Here is an 18,194-nt window from a genome sequence, read left to right as displayed (position 1 = left end):
GAAACCGCCTCTAGTGCGCGTCTAAATGTCCCGCCCCTCACCTCAGAGGCATGTGCTCCGGTTATATTGTAAACAACGACATCGTTAATATCGCTTATCAGTTTGAGCCCGATTGAGAAGCAGAGGATATTATTGAAGAGGATCGTGCAGAACCTGTGCAAGCAAGGTTTTTAATGGTAGGCCTATGTTTTATGTTTGTTGTTGTCTCAATACTTTTAGATATGCTGTTATTTGTAAATGATACTGCTTATGTTAGCTTTTGATATACGGTTTTATCCTGATTAAAAGCTTTAATACAGTACGGCAACTGCACGTGCGTCCATGTTTAACGCTTCTCATAGCTATGTGAAAATAAGTGTATAATTGGAACAGTTCATTGTTGGAGCTGAGCTGAAAGAGAGCGAGAGAGATGCAGAGCGTGTGCAGAGCAGGGGACGCGAGGAACAGTATTAAGAACCGCTGCTTTAGAACATTGATTTTGAAACTTGTGAATCCATTAGAATCGTTAGAAGACAGAATCGCGATTCATAAATTAATAGATTTTTACATGCACCTCGTAGTTTTCTCTTCCTCTTCTCTAAAGCAGCGCAGCATGGCCTCACCCCCTTTGCTGCCTTTTCCCGAGGGCGGGGTTTATCTGGGTTTAAGTCACAAACCCGGGAAGTAACTTGTTGTAGTCCCTACCAGCCGTTTTTGTAGGCATTAAACTGCCAGAATTTTAAAAGACGATATCTCCGTTTGCGTTGAACTTTCAGCTTCGTAACTTTGCAGATATTGTTTATGCTCAAACAGCAACATTACACACAAACTAACATTAAAAAAGTGAAATCGCAATCAACCACCCCTTTACCTAAAACATAACTAAGACATTTTCGGTTTAATTTAGTTTAACTTTCATTTGTTTAATGTACTAAAAAAAATGAAGGAAAAATGTATGAAACATTTAAAAACAAAATTACACAACAAAATCACAAAAATGTTAAATCTAAATTGAAAACAGAAAATATAAAAATAAAATATATCATTCAAAATATTAATAAGAACTATAATAGAATCTGAATGATACTGAAGTAACACTGAATCTAAAATCAAAAATAAGATTAAATAAAATGACTAGTAAATAACCTCAAATTGTGATGCTTTTTACATGAATCTGTGACAATATTTGAACTTTTTGTCATGTTTGCCATGTATCAGATACGTTTTTTTTTTTTTTGGTCAAAATGCTTGTATACTTTACACCATTTACAGAATTCCCCTGCAATAAGTAACAGCTCCTATAGTTAACCAATAGGCTTCCACCACCTGTCCTAATGCTTGTGATTAGATTTGGATTGGATTTGGGGGAGATCTGTGTAAACATTAAATTTAGAGCAAGATAAAATAACCATATGGTGGCGTTAGGTCTGAAGAAACACAGTCAGTTTCACTTTAAACTTATGATGACTGCTGTAACTTACTGAAGGGAAGCTCAACCTCCACATTCCTTTTACACAGTGACAAGAGGTTACTCATTACATGTCATTTACTCTTAGGCATAAGTGTATAATACTTAAATCGTGTTTTTAAGTGATTGTAAATGGGGATTGGGGCTTTTTGAAGCCTCTGTTGTGAAATCTGTTTGATCTGCCTCCCCAGTGGTCCTCGGTGTCTGAAGTGTGAGACCAGCTGCTTGTTGCTATAGCCGTGACCATTGAGGAGAGCCAAGGACATGCTGCAGTTTTCTAAAGCAAACAGTGTATTTTAGCTGAGAGTTACGGCCGAGACAGCTGTGGCATCTGAAAACATGCCTGCCTTGGCAAGAATTTCAAGTCTTTGTCTTCTTATTCAATTCAATGTGTAGCAAAACATGCAGCCTCAGCAGATTTGTGCGAGTGAATCAATCAGTAAGGCAGACGGGACCTCCTCAGACAATTGAGTCAGATGATATTGAACCAGCACTGGTCCGGCAGCATTCATTCGGCGAGCTTGTCGGGAATGATTGCCCCCCGAGACCCAGGACTTAAACTGTTGCCGTGGAGATCTCCATGGCAGCTCGGCATTGCGCTGTGGGAGCTGTATTGTGTACAGTGTGTGAAGTGTCACAGGCCCTCAGAAGCTGACCGCTGTGCTAGTTGGCTGACCTAGTTGTAAAAATCCACTAGCCTTGAAGCAACTCCTTCAGGCTAAGCAGTACCTGCTAAACGACAAGCTAAGTGATTAGTGAGGTCTGTATTGTGAGTAGAGGGCTGTTACAAATTATTATGATGATCAACTAATAGAACTTTTATTGAAACAATGTTATTTTAAAAATATTTATATACTATTATAGTATTATTATTACTCAAATTTGCTTTTTTATATTTTAAGTTTTCATTTTAATTTAATTTTGTTTTAGTTATTTTATGTTTTTGTTATTTTTTTGGTAGTTTTTAATATTTCTGTTTAGCTTTAATTTATTTTTGTTTCAGTCTTAGTAATTCAGTAACTTACTTCAGTTGCCAATTTTTGTCTTTAGTTTTCTAAAGTTTTTCATTTAATATTTATATTTAGTTTCAGCTTTAAATTACTGAAAATTTACATTTTATGTTTAGTTAACTCTAACAACACTGTTTTGGAATGTTTAATTTTGACTGTACAAACCAATTAATCAGTGCTTTGGGTTAAACAAAATTACTAGGAAGCCATTGGCTTCCTAAAATTAAACATTTCAGAACCAGGAATCTTTTTTAAAAGTCGGACATAAATGACTCTTGAGCTCAGTAACTACTGTGAGTAATTAACTGACCAAGTGAGTCTGATTCAAATCACTAATCACAGGCCAGTTTGAAACTGTTTTATGAATCTTTATTTGTAAAAAAAAAAAAAAAAGTTTATATACTTTAATGTAAAAAATGTTTTTTTTTTTTTACATTTTTCTACCCACAGGGCACCGTGGTGACACCGTAGTGATGAATGGAGTAGCCGGTCATGATCAGGCTGAGGAGGCCGACTCCAAGCAGGACGGCAGTGCCGACGCAGAGGATGCTAACGAACAGGAAGTGATTGTAATTCAAGACACTGGCTTCACTGTGAAGATCCAAGCACCAGGAGCTGAACCCTTTGACCTTCAGGTGAGTCTTTATCTTACGCTGACTTCTCATTACACAGAGACGTTTGTAACAAAATATTGTAACAAAATCTGTGGTTCCTGCTCAGGTGTCACCACAAGAGATGGTGCAAGAGATCCACCAAGTTCTGATGGACCGCGAGGACACCTGCCACCGCACCTGCTTCTCCTTGCAGCTCGACGGCAATGTACTCGACAACTTTGCCGAGCTCAAGTCCATTGAAGGCCTGCAGGAAGGCTCCCTTCTTAAAGTGGTCGAAGGTACAATTCAACACCTTCCATCTCAAGTAGGGATGTCAACCAATAATCGACGATCGATTCATTGTCGATAAGAGATCTATATCTCGCAATTCTGAGAAAAAAAGTCACAATTGTGAGATATAAACTTAAAATTTATATCTTTGAGTAGCACTTGCACATTTGCACATCCTGTCATGCCGGTGAATATATGCCACTGCAATAGACGCATTTTACAGTTTTGAGGTCAACAAATAATCGATTAATTGATTGTCTTATTTGAAGGTAGTGAGTATTTAATGTTTTTGTTTTCTTCCTGTAGAGCCCTACACAGTACGTGAAGCTCGCATTCACGTCCGTCACATCAGAGACCTGCTGAAGAGCCTAGATCCATCAGACGCTTATAATGGAGTGGACTGCAACTCCCTCTCGTTCCTCAGTGTCTTCACAGATGGAGACCTTGGAGGTCTGTGACAGCAAGATTGAGAGTCTTAAGTTGTTTCTAGAAGGTTGACGGCTAGTATTCAGTGACCTGTTTGTTCTTACCTACGCAGATACTGGGAAACGCAAAAAGAAGGGCAATGAACTTGAGCAGATTGATTGCACACCACCTGAACACATTCTGCCAGGCAGCAAAGAGCATCCTTTAGTTCCCCTTCAGCCACAGAACAAAGACTGGAAGGTGAGAGCAGATTACAGATTTTGACTCTTTAATGATGTCTTGCTTTTGTTTTGAGATGTTTGTTTACTTTCGTCTTGTCCTCTGTCTGCAGCCAATGCAGTGCCTGAAGGTCTTGACTATGAGTGGCTGGAACCCACCGCCTGGCAACAGGAAGATGCACGGAGACCTCATGTATCTGTACATCGTGACTGTTGAGGACAGACACGTCAGCATCACTGCCTCCACCCGCGGATTCTACCTCAATCAGTAAGTGATTGCACTGGTCTCTAGAGTACTTGATTCTGATTTCTCAGGCTGGCTTTCTGTGGTCAGTTATAGAGCGCACCATTTCTGGTGCCATTCATTTGGTCCACAAGGTAATTGATTTTTAATGAAAAATTCTAAAGCTTTAAAAGCTAGGTTGTTAATGGATGGTTTATGCTTTTGTTGAAGCCATTAGTCTGCATTGTTTCAATGCAATATTATAATAATCATGTTTAACAGTGGAATTCCTCATGGAAAAACTACATTAGCTATGACCTCTGTAGCTTTGTTTTTTTGCAATAAATTTAAAGTAACATCCTTTAAATCAGTAGATTTATATTTATGCATCATTTTTGATCATCAATTAATCGTAGTAACATCAAGTACCCTGTCTACCCTTTGTCTAATTTTCAAATACTTTCCTGCTTCAAATCAGTGTTTCTAATGTTGATTCACCTTGTAACTGTTTGGTTTGGTTCATTGTTTATAACTCTTGAACTTTTTTTAAATCCTTTTGGGAAAAATTATTGTGAAAAATAGTTTGAAACCATGGTCGCTGAAAAAGTGAACGAGCACTATTGCACTCTATAATGCTCTCTAGAATACTTCATTCTGACTGGTTAGTGTGGCATTCCATTGTCAGCTATTTTTGCATAATAACAGGTAAACTGATAGCCTAAACAGCATTTAAAATTTTTTTGAATTGTTTGTTCTATTTTCCCCTATTTTTGCACTCAGATGACCTTTGCTGTTAAGTCTAATGCCACTTAGTTAAATTGTAAAAACAGTAATAATTTAACAACACTCTTAAATGTAATGTTTAGCAAATCTCAAAATAGTACAGAAATGTAATACCAGTCTTTTCTGTAATTGGTCATAACATGAAAATAATTATTGCAGGTCCACTACTTATACCTTCAACCCCAAGCCAGCCAACCCCAGCTTCCTCAGCCACTCTCTAGTGGAACTACTGAGCCAGATAAGCGCTGCCTTCAAGAAGAACTTCACTGCTCAGCAAAAGAAGAGGTATTACACTATTATTGTTAATACATATTTAGTTCACCTCCCACTAAAATTGAGAGGTGAATTAGACTGATAAAGAACTCCTTTTGAAGCAACCGGCTCTAGCCTGCTTAAGGAATCGTGGCACATTTTATCTCCGCTAGGCCACATTTGCACTTAGTTTTAACATCCTACTCAGGAGTGAGATAAAAGGATATCTAGGAGCCGCAGTATGCCAACTTACTTTTTTGTAAGTTGGCCTTTAACGAAATCTGCTGTAAATATAAAACAAAGCTGCTGGCTTTCAAATTTTTTTATTAACAGAAACTGGGAGTAGTTATGATTTAAATTTATTTTGTAATTCCAGAACTGTATGTTCTTAAAAAAAAAAAAAAAAAGTTCAGTTTACATCTTAATTGTATGTTTTTAGCTTGTTAGATTATTTTAAAATATTAATTATAATTTATTAATTTAAATACTTAAATATTTAAATAAATACTCCCTAGTTGAGAATAACTGGACTACATTTTTGTGTGACAGTTTTAGAGACTTTTTCTGGTCTTCATTCTGTTATCGTATTATCTTTTTTTTTTTGTTTGATAATGATTGTGGATCTTGCATCAGGGTTCAAAGACATCCATTTGAGAGAATAGCCACTCCCTTCCAAGTGTACAGCTGGACCGCACCACAGAGCGATCATGCCATGGACTGTGTGAGAGCAGAGGATGCCTACACCTCCCGTCTGGGTTACGAGGAGCATATACCTGGCCAAGTATGTCCTAAAGTCATTCTTCCTTCAATTTTCGGTGGACTTTGTTTTTTTAAATAGTGCTATTAAAGTTTCTTTGTATTCTGTGATAGACTAGAGACTGGAACGAGGAGCTCCAGACAACAAGAGAACTTTCTCGTAAGAACCTCCCTGAGCGCCTGCTGAGAGAACGAGCCATATTCAAGGTGAACATACCAAACACTAGCTTTAGAACAATTACGGTTTCATTTGATCAACAGTGTGAAGCTCACAAAGTCGCTTCTGTTTCATAGGTTCATAGCGACTTTGCTGCTGCGGCAACGCGTGGCGCAATGGCGGTGATCGATGGCAATGTAATGGCGATCAACCCTGGAGAAGAGACGCGCATGCAGATGTTCATCTGGAACAACATTTTCTTCAGCTTGGGTTTTGATGTACGTGACCACTACAGAGAGCTGGGCGGAGACGCTGCTGCCCATGCTGCCCCCACCAACGACCTGAATGGGGTGAGGGCATACAGTGCCGTGGACGTGGAGGGGCTCTACACCCTGGGCACCGTGGTGGTGGACTACAGAGGTTACCGTGTAACCGCACAGTCCATCATTCCTGGCATCTTGGAGCGGGAACAGGAGCAGAGCGTCATCTATGGCTCCATTGACTTTGGGAAGACCGTAGCGTCCCACCCCAAGTATCTGGAGCTTCTGGAGAAGACCAGCCGCCCACTGAAGGTGCAGCACCACGCTGTGCTCAATGAGAAAGACACCGCTGTAGAGCTTTGCTCCTCTGTGGAGTGTAAGGGTATCATTGGCAACGATGGCCGCCATTACATCCTGGACCTTTTGCGCACCTTCCCACCTGACCTCAATTTCCTGCCGGTGGAGGGCGAAGAGCTCGCCCCTGAGAGCCAGAAGCTGGGTTTCCCCCGCCAGCATCGCCATCGCCTGGCTTGCTTGCGCCAGGAGCTCATTGAGGCCTTTGTAGAGCACAGGTGTGTTCCTGCTACTTGATAAACGTGCTCATTCAAATCTGAGTAAAGTTACTCTTGTTGTCTAATGAAGGATTTATATACTAGCAGTGGATTTCAGGTTCCAAAAAGACACCATAAAAGTAGTTCATATGACTGAATCTGTATATTCAAAGTCTTCTGAAGCCATATGATAGCTTTGTAAAAGAAACAAACCAGCATTTTAGGATGTTATCATTGCTGTCAATCACAAATAGGTCTTTGTTTGAATCATAAGCAGTTCTTTGAATATGTAGGAGGGCAATGTGTTTACAAAACTAGTCAAGGTCTTTGTCATGGATTTTTGTGCTCCATAAGGTTGTTATTGATTAAGAAATGGATATCTTAAATATTTTTTTATAATAATAGTAATAATAATTATAATTATTCATTTTATTGTCATAATTATTGTTTATTATTTGTAATTTTTTATTAGTAACTATTACAAAAAATTAAATGTAAAACATATGTAATATACGTATTCAAAATAATATTTGCATAAATAATAATTAAATATGTATTTAAAATAAATATTTACATATATTTTAGTTTTGTTTTTGTAATAGTTACTACTAATAAAATACACTAATAAAAAACTAATAATAGTAATTATTAATAGTAGTAACTATTACTTCTCTTAAATTAAATGAATCTTCTCTGAAAGTCCTGAAGGCTAGTTTGTTGACTGGTCTAAACATCTCATCCTCTTGTGCCTCAGATATCTCCTCTTCATGAAGATGGCAGCACTCCAGCTAATGCAGCAGAAAGCAAACAAAGACAAGACTGCAGCCCTGCATGACACAAGCACTGCAGATGCGGAGTCTGAAAGCAAACCTCAGGCTCTTGAAGCATCTGAGAAGGTTCCCGACGGCACGCCAACCTCCCCAACTTCCTCTGAATCCACTCTGACCCTTGATGACGCAGAGGCAATGACTGTGTCTGAAAGCTCTGCTCCTGAAAACCAGGAAGCCCCAGCAGATCTGAAATCCGCGGTTCCTACAGCAAACACTAGTGGTACTCATGAGCCTTCAGCTGCAGAGAGGCAGAATGGAGGGTGTGATAGTCCCTTGGAGGGTAAGGAAGCTGATGAAAATATTCCTGGACTTGCCCAAGCTAAAGAGCTGGCTGAGTCCTTAGCAGCAGAAGATGGATCCGGTATTGGTACGTCCTGTGAGCGACCGAAAAGAGCATGAGAGGAAACGAGAGCAAGAGCTGGCAGAGACATGCACACATAATTTTTTTTTTGTGCTTTTTCTCATCTTAGCTCCATATGAGTTCTGTCATCAACTCATTAGATGTCCTGCTGTTGTCTTTTTCATTTGCTATCTGTGTTCTTTCAGTGCATCTCTCCTCTGTGCTGTTTGCTCCTGTTCTCTCTGAGGCTCATTGAAGGAGACATGTGTCTCCTATATTGGCTTTGTAATAATCTGGCTCCACTGTGTGGGGACTTCAGGTTTTTACCCAGACATCTTGCACCCGGCAACACTTTCCCTTCTAATCTGTCTTTGTGGTGTTATTAGAAAACCTATATTTTTGTATTAAAAAATAAATTAATTTATTGTGCGTAGGATTAACTTGTGGTGATGGTAGTCCTATAATCTTATCCTAAATGCGAATAATTAAACCCAGGGGTTTTCAAACTTTTCCATGTGAAGGACTTTAAAATATGAAATTATTAAATTTTGTTGTCTTCATAATTTGAAATCTCTCTCAGTATAAATGGAGTACAAAATGATTTATTTATATATATATATATATATCATATTTTTGTTATTTGTATTATTAATTATTATTACATTAAAAAATAAAATATAAATATTTATTTAAAATAAATATTTACATATTTTACTTTTTATTTGTACTAGTTACCAATGATAATAATAATGATTATTATTGTTATTGTTAATATTCTAAGTATTATTTTTTATTAGTAGTAACTCTTCCCTGGACCCAGTTTGAAAACCCCTGACTCAACCAAACACCATATCATGATAATCAATTATTTTGTTATTTTATTGCTAGTTGATTATGTGTTGTTGTTTTTTTATTATATATTCTACTTTTTATGGTGGAGGTGGTTATTTAGTAGTTGTTAGCTAGAATTAATTTGGACTTTTTGTGGAACATTTTCACAGACCCCAAAAGTCGAGAGGTGGTCCTCAACGCCTGTAAAGCTGTGGGCTCCATCAGCAACACCTCTTTCGACATTCGCTTCAACCCAGATATCTTCTCTCCAGGTATGGAAGACATTATATTTTGTATGTGGATTGTGATTTGTCTTTTTGACAATATAGGCAGTGTTGGTCACATGACCTCATCCATCACTTACAGGCGTTCGCTTCCCTGATGACAGCACTGATGACATCCAGAAACAGAAGCAGCTTCTCAAAGATGCTGCAGCCTTCCTAGTGTCCTGCCAGATCCCCTCTTTTGTGAGTCACTGCGTTCTCACATAGGTTTATTAACCATTAGAAAATGTAATAATCCATGAGTGGCTGTGGTAGAGTCATTCTAATGCACTGCCTCGTGGCTTATCGCTATTATAAAATGACGGCTACAGAAATATGATAATCGAACCAACTTTTCAGTAAATATTTAAATGTATGAATAATATTCACAGGTAAAAGACTGTTTAGATCACAGCTCTTTGCCTATGGATGGAGCAACGATGACAGAAGCCCTTCATCAGCGTGGCATTAATGTGCGTTATCTTGGTACTGTGCTGGAGTTTGTGGAAAACATGCCTGCAAAAGCACAAATTGAACATATCTACGTAAGCAAAGGATCAATTTATATATTACAAAAATATTTTGTGCTTTATTTTTAACATTATAATAAAGACTATGTATTTAATTAGTTGCGTTTGTACATGTAGAGAATTGGAATCAGTGAGCTGATCACCAGATGTGCAAAGCATATCTTCAAAACATATCTTCAGGTAAGTTACTACTATAAATTGACAGCAATGCAATGGTACATACACGCAACCAATCAAAAGTTTAGGGTCAGTAAGATTTGTTGTTGTTGTTGTTCTTGAAAGAAGCTTCTTATGCTCACCAAGACTACATTTAATCAAAAATACAGTAAAAACAATTAAAGATAATTTTATTTATTTATTTTTTAATTAATTTAAAGGTATTTTTATTATTATTTAAAGCTGTTATTAATTATTGTTATTATTTAAAGTCCCCCTGTGGTGAAAATCAAGTTTTTTTATGTTGTTTGTTTGTCTATGTGGTGTTTTTAATATGCTTTTAGACAAACCATGTGCCAATCCATTTATCAACACAATTACTGAGTATTTTCTCCTTAAAACTGTAGTTTCCCAAAGGCAGTTACAGAAACGGTTTGAAACAGCCTCTTTTTTTTTGCTATGTCTCAAAATTCAATAACCAATCGCGTCAAGGGATCCTATCTTTAGCATATCATTAACTGTGCTGCAAAGCAGAGGGTCTAGTGAGAAGGCAGCCAGGTTAATCCGGTAAAAGTTCGTCAAGTAAGTAAATGTAACGAATGTTACAGTATCCACTGTAGTTGTCCGCTAGGTAAAACAGTTTTATCAGTCATTATCCGTGTACAAACTAGCGCAAACAGATAATGTTACCTCACGAAGTTAGCCATCAGTCTCCTTGCTTACGTTGAGCATACCAGCTTATTTCTGGTTCAAACACATATGGCTTAATTAAACCAATATTTCCACTTGCCATTGCCATTGTATCGCGTTTACTACAGTTCAGTTAGTGGATCAGGAGGCGCTGGCTGGTGTGACTGAGTGGAGGCGGGGCTAATTTGCGTATTCATATATCCGCGTATAGTAAATGAGGCAAGGGTGTAGAGTTGCATTCAAGCTATTTTAAGGCATGAGAAAATTATTTTCAAAACAAAAACATTTAAATATGTAATTTTGATGATCAAATATTAGTTTTAAAGGATAACATTTTTGACTACAGGGGGACTTTAAAGCTAAATTTTCAGCAGCAATTACTCCAGTCTTCAGTGTCACATGATCCTTCAGAAATAATGCTAATATGCTGATTTGGTGCTCAAGAAACATTTCTTACTATTATCAATGTTTAAAACCATTGTGCTGCTTAATATTTTGTGGAAACTGAAACAGTATTTTCAGGATCCTTTAATGAATAGGAAGTTCAAAAGAACAGCATTCATTTGAAATTAATATTATAAATGTTTTAAATATTATAAATGTATTTACTGTCACTTTTGATCAATTTAATGCATCCTTGCTGAAAAAAAAAAAAATCTTTCTTACTGACCCAAACCTGGTGTACCTTACTATGGAAATGAATGATTCCCATATCTATTTACCATGGTATTATTTCGATGGTTGTATAGCCAACACTTCCAAAAAGAAAACATTGGCAATACCTTTGTACTTTTCCTTTTTAGTAGCTGTTGATTGTTTTAATAGAGGCATTAACCTTTGTTAATGTTTGTGCTTGTGATTTGCAGGGTGTGGAGCTCACTGCTTTATCCGCTGCCGTGAGCCACTTCCTGAACTGCCTCTTGAGCTCTTTCCCAGATGCCGTGGCTCACCTCCCTGCGGATGAGCTGGTGTCCCGCAGAAAGAGCCGTAAGAGACGTAACCGGGTCCCTGGTGGAGGGGACAACACAACATGGGCCAGTCTGACACCTAGTGAGCTGTGGAAGAACATTAACTCTGAGGCACAGAGCTACTATCACTTCAGTCTACAATGGTGAGAACTAGTTCAAACAAACTCCAAGCATTTCATTAACCTGGTGTGTCCAAGGACTAATGGTGTTGTGCTTTTATGTTTCACAGTGAAAGTGTGGACCAAGCAGTGGAGAAGTATGGCTTGCAGAAGATCACCCTGCTGAGGGAGATATCACTCAAGACAGGCGTTCAGGTAGTGCTCTTATCGATATCGCTTCTTGTCACTCAGGTGCTTCGTAAGGCCTGTATCGACAAGGCTTTCCTTTGTGCTTCCCCTGCAGATCTTGATAAAGGAGTACAACTTCGACAGTCGCCATAAGCCGGCCTTCACCGAGGAGGACATCCTGAACATCTTCCCCGTCGTTAAGCACGTCAACCCCAAAGCCTCTGATGCCTTCCATTTTTTCCAAAGCGGGCAGGCCAAGGTTCAGCAAGGTACATTAAAACACATCCCTATCAATGAAATTTCCCATAAGATGGTTTTGGAATGCTGATTGATGTGTGCTCTGTTCAAAGGCTTCCTAAAGGAGGGCTGTGAGCTCATCAACGAGGCCTTGAACCTCTTCAACAATGTGTATGGAGCCATGCATGTGGAGATCTGTGCCTGTCTGCGCCTTCTGGCCCGACTCAACTACATCATGGGTGATCATCCTGAGGTACATCCTAAAAACAGTCAAATGTTTGGTTACAAGTGACTAAATTTGTTTCTAATTATTTAAAAAACCTTTTGATCTTATGCTTTAGCTAAATTATTGGTTTGACGAATGTATGCTATTGTTCAGAAGTCTGGTGCCAGTAAGATTTGTTTTTTTTTTTCAAGAAATTAATACGTTTTTGTTCAGCACGGACACAGCACAGAAAGTGATTAATTTTCAAATTTCCTTTTTCTAAATGCTCTTCTCTTGAACTTTCTATGAATCTTAAAAAAATGAATCAAGGTTTCCACAAAAATATTAAGCGGAACAAGACAGTCGGCCAGTAAAGCTTGGACTAATGATCACTTTTCTCATTCCCTTGAAGGAATTGCCATGATTACCGGATCACAATACATTTTCACTACAAGAATGCTGAGTAACCGCTCATCTGAATGTTAGAGAGTTTAAAGATCAGAAGACGTGAGCTGATTATCACTAACTTGAAATTACAGTGTAGCAGCACATTATTATAAAGCATGACGTGTCATTCCAGACACTGAAATTAATTAATGTTTTTGTAGAGAAATTAATATATGTAGACACTGCTATTCAATAGACTGAGGGCTATAAGATAAAAAAAAAGGAAATTAATGCTTTTATTCAGAAAGAATGCATTCAATAGATCAAATATGACATTAAAGACATAATTTTACAAAAGTTTTTTTTTTAATTTCAAATAAATGCTCTTTCTAATTTTGTATTCAAAGAATTCTAAAAAAAAAGAAAAAAAAAAAGTCACAGCTTCCACAAAAATATTAAGCAGCACAACTGTTTTCAACATTGATAATAACAAGTAATGTTTCTTGAGTAGCAAATCAGCATATTAGAATGATGACAATGAAGACTGGAGTAATGGCTGCTGAAAATTCAGCTTTTCATCATATGAATACATTTTTATTAAAATATATTCAAACAGAAAACCGTTATTTTAAATTACTACAATATTTTACAGTATTACGGTTTTACTGTAAATTTGACAGTATTTTTTGATCAAATAAATATATCCTTGAGACTAGTTGCTAAAACATTAAACAACTAAATTTAATTATATTAAAAAAATCAGCCAACAAGTCCTCAGCATACATTATATACATATATATATTTTTTTCCTCCTCACTGTATAATTTCCATACTACCATTTATTTCATCACAAGATTTTCCCCCCTCTTTTCAAGGCTCTGAGCAATCAGCAGAAGGCTGTCCTGATGAGTGAGAGAGTGCTGGGTATTGAACACCCCAACACTATTCAAGAATATGTAAGCATCTACATCATTTTCTGCTGCCTGCTCAGAAATTGTACAAATATTCTACTATAAACTACAAATGAATATACTAAATGAACTTCAAACTAGTTTCTGTGAACTGTAAATCTTCTCCACAGATGCACTTAGCTCTGTACTGCTTTGCCAATGGCCACCTGTCCACTGCCCTGAAGCTGCTGTACCGCGCTCGCTACCTCATGCTCGTGGTGTGTGGGGAGGACCATCCAGAAATGGCTCTGCTCGATGTAAGCCTTTGGTGCAGAACCTATACTCATCCTTAGTTTTGCAAAGAACTAAACAGAGTGTACTGAGTATCACTGACTATCACGTTGACGTAAACCCTGAAAGGCTGACGAGAGGAAATTGAATTCCTGTAGTCACTTAAGTTGAGGCTTGTGGCACAAAGCCAACCTCTCACTGTGATCTTTCTCTCTGACGTAGAGTAATATTGGTCTGGTGCTTCATGGTGTGATGGAGTATGACCTGTCTCTGCGGTTCCTGGAAAACGCCCTGGCCATCAATTCCAAATACCATGGCCCACGATCCCTGAAAGTAGCTCTCAGGTACATACACCTGACTACACACTAGTTCAAATCATTGGTGTCGTATGCAGTCAAAATAAGTAGTAACATTCATCTCTGTTCTTCTGCAGTCATCACCTGGTGGCCAGAGTATATGAGAGCAAGGCTGAGTTCCGCTCTGCCCTGCAGCATGAGAAGGAGGGTTATACCATATACAAGAACCAGGTACAACCAACCATTCATGTATATTGGATTTGCTATTCAGTGTGGATTGAACCTGCTAAAATGTTTAATGATACATTAAGTTACTGTTGTCAATAGTGCGACGATGTATGAAGTCACTTTCAAATCGAGAATCTTCTGTTGGTCAGTGTGGCGAATTCATGTGACCAACTTGAACCCCATGCGAAATCTGTTTTGGAGAATGTTTCACCCTCACACAAAATTTCTGATTGCGTGTATTCCCATTGAAATGACTGGATTTTACCCGTGAAATATACAAATACAAAGGCTTTATATATAAATACAAGGCTGATTTTAATAAGGAGGTCGTAGTACACTAACGTATAGAATAGTATAAGTGTTAATGCAAACACAATGTACTTGTGTTTAAGGTTGGTGAAGCTCATGAGAAGACGAAGGAGAGCTCAGAGTACCTGAAGTACCTCACGCAGCAGGCTGTGGCTCTACAGAGAACCATGAATGAGATCTACAAGAACGGATCCAACGCTAGCATAATGCCTCTCAAGGTCAGTCACACCTCAGCTGCCCTGAAAATGTTGTTACATGATCTTGCCAGGATGTGTCTTGATGGCTTATTTTGTTTCTCTCTGTTTGTCTCTGTAGTTTACGGCACCAAGCATGGCCAGTGTTCTGGAACAGCTTAATATCATCAATGGCATCATCTTTATTCCCCTCAGGTGAGCAAAGGTTTACACCATTTTGTTTTAGCCAAAGTTATATTTTTTGTCTTTTGGTTAAATATGTCTATTAAATATTTTGTCATGTCAGTTCTTTAATTGAATGTTTCATTTTACCAGGATTGGCATGGCATGTCAGTTTATTTGACAAAAACCTTTGAACTTTAACCAACCATTTTGTTTTTTTTTTTAATTAGTAAACACATAAAATATTCACCAGTATAACCAAAACACGATATGGGAATTAACTGTCCTTTTTAAGCAATTAATGTGAAAACCTGGGCTTAGATAATGAAGAATTAGCTACTTTAAAAAAAAAAATAAAAAAAAATGTTTATATATTAGATTATATTAGGTTAGATGTTGTATGTAGTATAATATGCAAAGATATAGAATTGCATATTGCATAAATAGGTTAATCTGCTTATAATGTGTCTTACAAACTCTTGCAATTAAAGACAAAATAATGTTTATATACAAATACAAGCCTGATTTATTAATAATATATGTGGTTAATACTTTATATACTTATAATGAAGTATTACCTACATATATTGTATTATAATATAATATAATTTTTCTATTCTATTATTCTATTCCATATTCTATTAATTCTGTTCTTCTCTACATACACATTTCCCAACTTTGTTAATAAATATCTTGCAGTGGTATTTTTTTCATCAACAGTATATTATAGTTTAAATATTAATATAAGTAACCTGGAGAATCTGAAGGCCGAGGTGCAGAGACGGCAGCTGATGCAGAATTCTGGGAAAATCGAGGAACAGCAGTTAGAGCTGGATGACAAGCTGCCTGTGGATGATTAACAACTCCATCCATGCAGCCCCTCTCCATACGAGGAGGACACGATGCAGCAGCCATCTGTTTGAACCTGTGGACCTGAGAACTGAGCTGTCTAATCTAACCAATTCACTTTGAATATAATGGGGTGGGGAGAACCAGGAACAGGAGACAGTACAGAAAAATGTACAGAGTGTAGTTTGTAGCTATAAAGAGAATGAAAGCAGTTTTACATGTGCAATTCAACAACACGAGCCCTCGAGGTCTACCAGAGGAAGCAGAATGTGAGTTTGCACAGATGAGGCTGGAGATGACCAAGGATGACCATGACATTTTATACCAGAGCCTTATCCATCCATCATCCCATCTCTTTCCTTCTCATCTGAGCCCAGGATAACCACAATCCGTCCCCAACCAACCCACGTGTGTAGAGAGATCCTAAAAACACACCTCCCTATCTGAAACTCAGGTGATTGCTACACTGCGCACCAGAAGAGAGATGTTCACCGTTCAGTTCAACAGAGATAGACATACAAGAATCTTGGGCTTAAGAATGTAAACTCTATAGGTCTAGTCTCAGGACCGAATGTTAGTATTGTGTCCCATACGTTTTTTCTGTGCTCGCCTTGGCTGCTGCCTTTAGACAAAACCGGATCGATGCAACTTTACAGATGCGAGTTCTCAACCAATCATTTTAGATCGGTGGCGTCTGTAAAACAAGGAATCTTTTTGTAAAAGAACATGAGAAGCCATTTGATCTTTCATGTAAACGTTAATTTAAGCCATGTCTGTTTTATAGAAATACATTGGGAAGCTGTATAAAGCTTTGTCATTGGGATTAGACAGGTACTTGATTCATTTTGATTGAAATACTGATTTGAAATGTCCAGCTTGAATTAGACTGTTGTGTTAACTCTTTTTCACTTTAAAAGTGTGTATGTGTGCATGTTTATGTATGTATGTCTCTTTATGGTTGTCCATGCTGGCGCAGAAACGGATTCAGAGGATTCCTCCAAAGCTGCTGCAACAGAACAATATGATGATATTTTTATACATACATCATTGATAACAGATGGACTCGTGCAACCTGTTAAGATGATGATGGTGAAAATGTGCTACTAATATTGTGGTTTTCAAGATCTGATCGGTATTTTCTCCAGAATATTTTAGCACAATGTTCAGGAACTCGTGAGACTCATGTTTTGTTCCTCCCTAGAGGTATTTTTTGCACTTTCCAGTGCCGGGCTTTTGTGTGGTCTCATATAGGACCACCAAAAGAGGAATAAGATGGGCTGCTTCGCTGTAACTTACCAAAAAAAAAAAAGATCAAGGATGATGTGTTTGCTTGTGTACATGCTGTACTGTGTGTGTCCTGCAAATGTTGTGCTCAAAACTGTATGAAGCAATATGCTGGAACTAAGTGCACCTTGGATTATGCACATGGATGCAACAAAACTGCTAGCTTGGTTGTATTTCCCTATAAAACAAAAATTACAGTTTTTAAAAATTGGTTTGTCTATGAAAATTGGTGGGGAAAAAGCGATGTAACTGGTAATTGATATTTATGAACAATATGTAATTATGTGTGAGATTTGAGCCTGTTTAAGCTTATATAAGTCAAAAGATTGGGCAACTGTATTTCTTTTATATCTGCTTAATCACTTATTGATGGATTTTGCAATCAGAAAGCTTGGATGTTGGACAGAAATCATTGAAAATCTACTTCAGTACCCTTAGGTGCCACATGGGTGTGCTGTAGTCAATATATTAACTCTCATAATGGACATAAACTAAATTTTTGATGTATTGCATTAGAATACATGAACTAGGTTTGAATCTGGAGTTCAATAGGATCTTAAGTATTTTTGGTGATGGTGATAGCTTAGCGGTTAAAGTTCTAAGTTTGTAACAGATGCATCACAAGTTCAATGTCGAGTAAGCGTGACCTTTGAACTGAAGGGTTAATGAGAAAATCCTGTTTCTAATTTGTCCTTGAGCCAGGCACTTAACCTCGGGTTTCTCCTGGGCTTTGGTATATAAAAAAAAATAAGTAACCAATCTGCAGTTAAGAATGTTAAATATGATCTCAATTGAATATAGTCAAGCTTCCATAGTTGCACATCTCATAGTGAACAAACCAGTGGATTCAAACAGTGTTTTAAATTTAACCACAAAAGGTCATTTTCATAATAATATTCACCAAATCTGTGTTCATGTTCAAAAATGTGTTCATGTTATGTAGCAAAGCAACATGTCAATTCAAGATTTCAATAACTGCTTGCATGACAAACCAATATGA

At 37.6% G+C, this 18,194-nt stretch overlaps 1 protein-coding gene across 6 annotated transcripts in view; it reads left to right on the top strand.

Annotated features, from left to right (window-relative positions):
• LOC107685050 (clustered mitochondria protein homolog) overlaps positions 1-17,396 on the top strand; it is a 25,687-nt gene extending 8,291 nt beyond the window's left edge. For 2 of the 6 annotated variants that reach the window (XM_016481489.1, XM_016481492.1), the window contains exons 2-26: positions 2,908-2,942; positions 2,982-3,092; positions 3,178-3,349; positions 3,648-3,791; positions 3,880-4,007; positions 4,099-4,253; positions 5,151-5,276; positions 5,877-6,024; positions 6,114-6,206; positions 6,294-6,988; positions 7,722-8,164; positions 9,139-9,240; positions 9,335-9,435; positions 9,624-9,776; positions 9,879-9,941; positions 11,474-11,718; positions 11,805-11,889; positions 11,978-12,131; positions 12,213-12,352; positions 13,567-13,647; positions 13,773-13,898; positions 14,095-14,216; positions 14,306-14,399; positions 14,789-14,923; positions 15,021-15,135. In XM_016481489.1, coding sequence (XP_016336975.1) covers positions 2,908-2,942; positions 2,982-3,092; positions 3,178-3,349; positions 3,648-3,791; positions 3,880-4,007; positions 4,099-4,253; positions 5,151-5,276; positions 5,877-6,024; positions 6,114-6,206; positions 6,294-6,988; positions 7,722-8,164; positions 9,139-9,240; positions 9,335-9,435; positions 9,624-9,776; positions 9,879-9,941; positions 11,474-11,718; positions 11,805-11,889; positions 11,978-12,131; positions 12,213-12,352; positions 13,567-13,647; positions 13,773-13,898; positions 14,095-14,216; positions 14,306-14,399; positions 14,789-14,923; positions 15,021-15,098 — 3,929 coding nt within the window. In that variant the 3' untranslated portion in view covers positions 15,099-15,135. Of the gene's footprint in view, positions 1-2,907; positions 3,093-3,177; positions 3,350-3,647; positions 3,792-3,879; positions 4,008-4,098; positions 4,254-5,150; positions 5,277-5,876; positions 6,025-6,113; positions 6,207-6,293; positions 6,989-7,721; positions 8,165-9,138; positions 9,241-9,334; positions 9,436-9,623; positions 9,777-9,878; positions 9,942-11,473; positions 11,719-11,804; positions 11,890-11,977; positions 12,132-12,212; positions 12,353-13,566; positions 13,648-13,772; positions 13,899-14,094; positions 14,217-14,305; positions 14,400-14,788; positions 14,924-15,020; positions 15,136-15,809 lie in introns of those variants that run through there. The other 4 variants (XM_016481488.1, XM_016481491.1, XM_016481493.1 and 1 more) reach the window with 3 other exon arrangements.
• The last annotated feature ends 798 nt before the right edge of the window (positions 17,397-18,194 follow it).

Source organism: Sinocyclocheilus anshuiensis, unplaced genomic scaffold (assembly GCF_001515605.1).
Source record: "Sinocyclocheilus anshuiensis isolate Anshui unplaced genomic scaffold, SAMN03320099.WGS_v1.1 scaffold914, whole genome shotgun sequence".
Lineage (NCBI taxonomy): Eukaryota > Metazoa > Chordata > Actinopteri > Cypriniformes > Cyprinidae > Sinocyclocheilus > Sinocyclocheilus anshuiensis.
This window is presented reverse-complemented; position numbering and strand designations above follow the sequence as displayed.